General features: G+C 31.4%; 1 protein-coding gene across 1 annotated transcript in view; it reads right to left on the bottom strand.

The window, feature by feature from the left end:
- The window catches only part of LOC106476620 (muskelin-like), a 13,930-nt gene that overhangs the window by 5,019 nt on the left and 6,118 nt on the right, over positions 1-2,793 (bottom strand). Inside the window, exons 3-4 of the mRNA XM_013937264.2 lie at positions 1,210-1,367; positions 448-622 (exon numbers count right to left, since the gene is read on the bottom strand). Of these exons, the coding sequence (XP_013792718.2) occupies positions 448-622; positions 1,210-1,367 (333 nt within the window). The remainder of the gene's footprint in view (positions 1-447; positions 623-1,209; positions 1,368-2,793) is intronic.

Genomic DNA, 2,793 nt, shown 5'->3' with positions numbered 1-2,793 from the left:
ATAAAGACTCCATGCAAGTATTCAATGTTGATTACTGCTTCTCAAGAAAAGTTTCATTGTTGTAGTTGCTTTAACAGTAAATGAATTTTTAAATTAACTTGGTATTATCTCCATGCTAAAATACTAGTAACAAATGTTGAATACAATTTTTTCATCAAATTGACATTTTACTACAAAGAATACAGGTTTTCAATTTAATCTTATATGGGATAACACCAAGTATTTCTTAAAAGTTACTACTTGGGTGTTTCATTGAAGTCTCCTTTTCTTGTTTCCAGTTTAAATGTTTTTAACAAACCCAAATTTCAATGTGTGGGTAGAAATGTATTTGAAACCAAAAGCCTTTACTTTGGGACCTAGATGAATGCATTAATCAACAAATTTCAAAATAATTGCATATTTTCCTCATTATCTATCTATTACTGAACTAGAATTAATATTGCTTACCTCATGAAACAGCATGGAGTGACCAACACGAGCCCGAAGTTCATATGGACTAGGGCACGTACAACCACCACTGTCATCTTGCAGTTTGTACCAAGTGTTAGTCGGAACACGATAAGCAAAAAGTCCACTAAAGAGAGGTTCGGGACAAACACTGGCATGTTCATCAACAACTTGACTGGATAAAAAAGCAGAACATTTTAAACTGTCGTTTTCAAAGGGAATCAAATTATTGTCATCTTTAAAACCTTCATAAAGTAAAAACCTAGCTTAACTTATTATTTCAGATGGCTGTAGTCCCTCAGGCTGTATTGACTTTCCTTAAGTGAAAGTTAAGCTAGGCCAGCTGAAATAATAACTTAAGGAAAGTCAGTACAGCCTGAGGGACTACAGTAAAAGTTAAGCTAGGCCATCTGTAATAATAGCTTAAGGAAAGTCAATACAGCCTGAGGGACTACAGTAAAAGTTAAGCTAGGCCATCTGAAATAATAACTTAAGTAAAGTCAATACAGCCTGAGGCACTACAGTAAAAGTTAAGCTAGGCCATCTGTAATAATAGCTTAAGGAAAGTCAATACAGCCTGAGGGACTACAGTAAAAGTTAAGCTAGGCCATCTGTAATAATAACAGAATATCATTCCCTTGTGTACTAGAATGAAATTGTTAGCTGACCAATGTGTAGAAACAGTGAAATTAAATATTGGAAATTGATACTACAGAGATAAAGGTAGATACCAGTAAATCTTTCACTTTAAAAGACACTCACTTTGTATGAATTTTTCCTCCAAAAACATAGATTGTATTTTCTTCTACATCCATACACATCTGATGATCAAATATCAACTGAGGTCCTCCCATTTCTGCCGTGTTGTCTGTGATCAAGGTCCACTTGTTAGTGTCGATGTCGTACACATAGAAATCACTCTGGAAATCAAACATTCCCGGTAATAACAGTTACTATTCTTTAAAAAAGTTAACTTTTCAGAAACACTGGCAATGCTGTATAAAAATACCTTATAGACAATATTGTGTCAGAAACTGACTAAAAATACTGTAACATTAAAAATCAAAACCTATAACAGATAATTATCAGTTGGGTACTGTTAACAATATTTTCAGCTGTAATCTTAGTAATACATCTAACGGTTTGGCCAGTTAAGGAAATATACGAATTCTACATCCAGTGTAAATTCAAAATGAATCAACATAACAATTAGTTTCAATAGATTTTCCCAGCTTAATTAATTAATACTCTTTTAGTGGGTATACTTCAAATTGGTTTATTGTAAAGAAATAACACTGAGATGGAGCAGTCCTTCCAAATGTTAAGTACGGACAAAACGTGTCAACAAAGACACAAAAAGAGCGATTTCAAATATTTCTAGAAACTATCAGTTCACATTTAACACGATAAATACTTCTAGAAACCAACAATTCACATTTAACATGATAAATACTTCTAGAAACTAAAGGTTCACATTTAACATGATAAATACTTCTAGAAACTAAAGGTTCACATTTAACATGATAAATACTTCTAGAAACTAACGGTTCACATTTAACATGATAAATACTTCTAGAAACTAACGGTTCACATTTAACATGATAAATACTTCTAGAAACTAACAGTTCACATTTAACATGATAAATACTTCTAGAAACCATCAATTCACATTTAACACGATAAATACTTCTAGAAACTAACACTACACATATAAAATGATAAATACTTCTAGAAACTAACAGTTTACATTTAACATGATTTATGAAAACAAACATAAGCATGCTAATCACTCAAGCAATCCCTGATTAAAACACATTTTATATTGAATTTAAAGATGATCACAGAAAAAATGATACAATATGATTCAATAAATGAACAGTGTATACAGTTGCTACCCGACTGTTATCTACACACACATACCAATGTTCGTTTAAAGTTATTGTGAACATTTACCTTTCTGGTTAGAAGTAAATGAAATCAGTTCTGTTAACTTGTGTGAAATTAAAAGAGTCAACAGTACAAGATATTAAAGGAATGAGTAAAATCACGTTTGACAACATGATGATATTCTACAAGCTATTAAACAGATATGTAATTGTCTTAGCAGCTTTGGGTACTAAATATACAAAAATATCTTAGTTAGTAAGAAAATCTGGGCAAATGACATTCTGTAATTTGAATTTTAACATGCTTATCTATTTCAATGTGATGTGTTTGGATATTCCAGAAACACTCTACTTAATCTATTTTAATGTGATGTGTTTGGATATTCCAGAAACACTCTTCTTAATCTATTTTAATGTGATGTGTTTGGATATTCCAGAAACACTCTACTTAATCTATTTT

The sequence above is a fragment of the Limulus polyphemus genome, unplaced genomic scaffold, assembly GCF_000517525.1.
Source record: "Limulus polyphemus unplaced genomic scaffold, Limulus_polyphemus-2.1.2 Scaffold11041, whole genome shotgun sequence".
Taxonomy (NCBI): Eukaryota; Metazoa; Arthropoda; class Merostomata; order Xiphosura; family Limulidae; genus Limulus; species Limulus polyphemus.
This window is presented reverse-complemented; position numbering and strand designations above follow the sequence as displayed.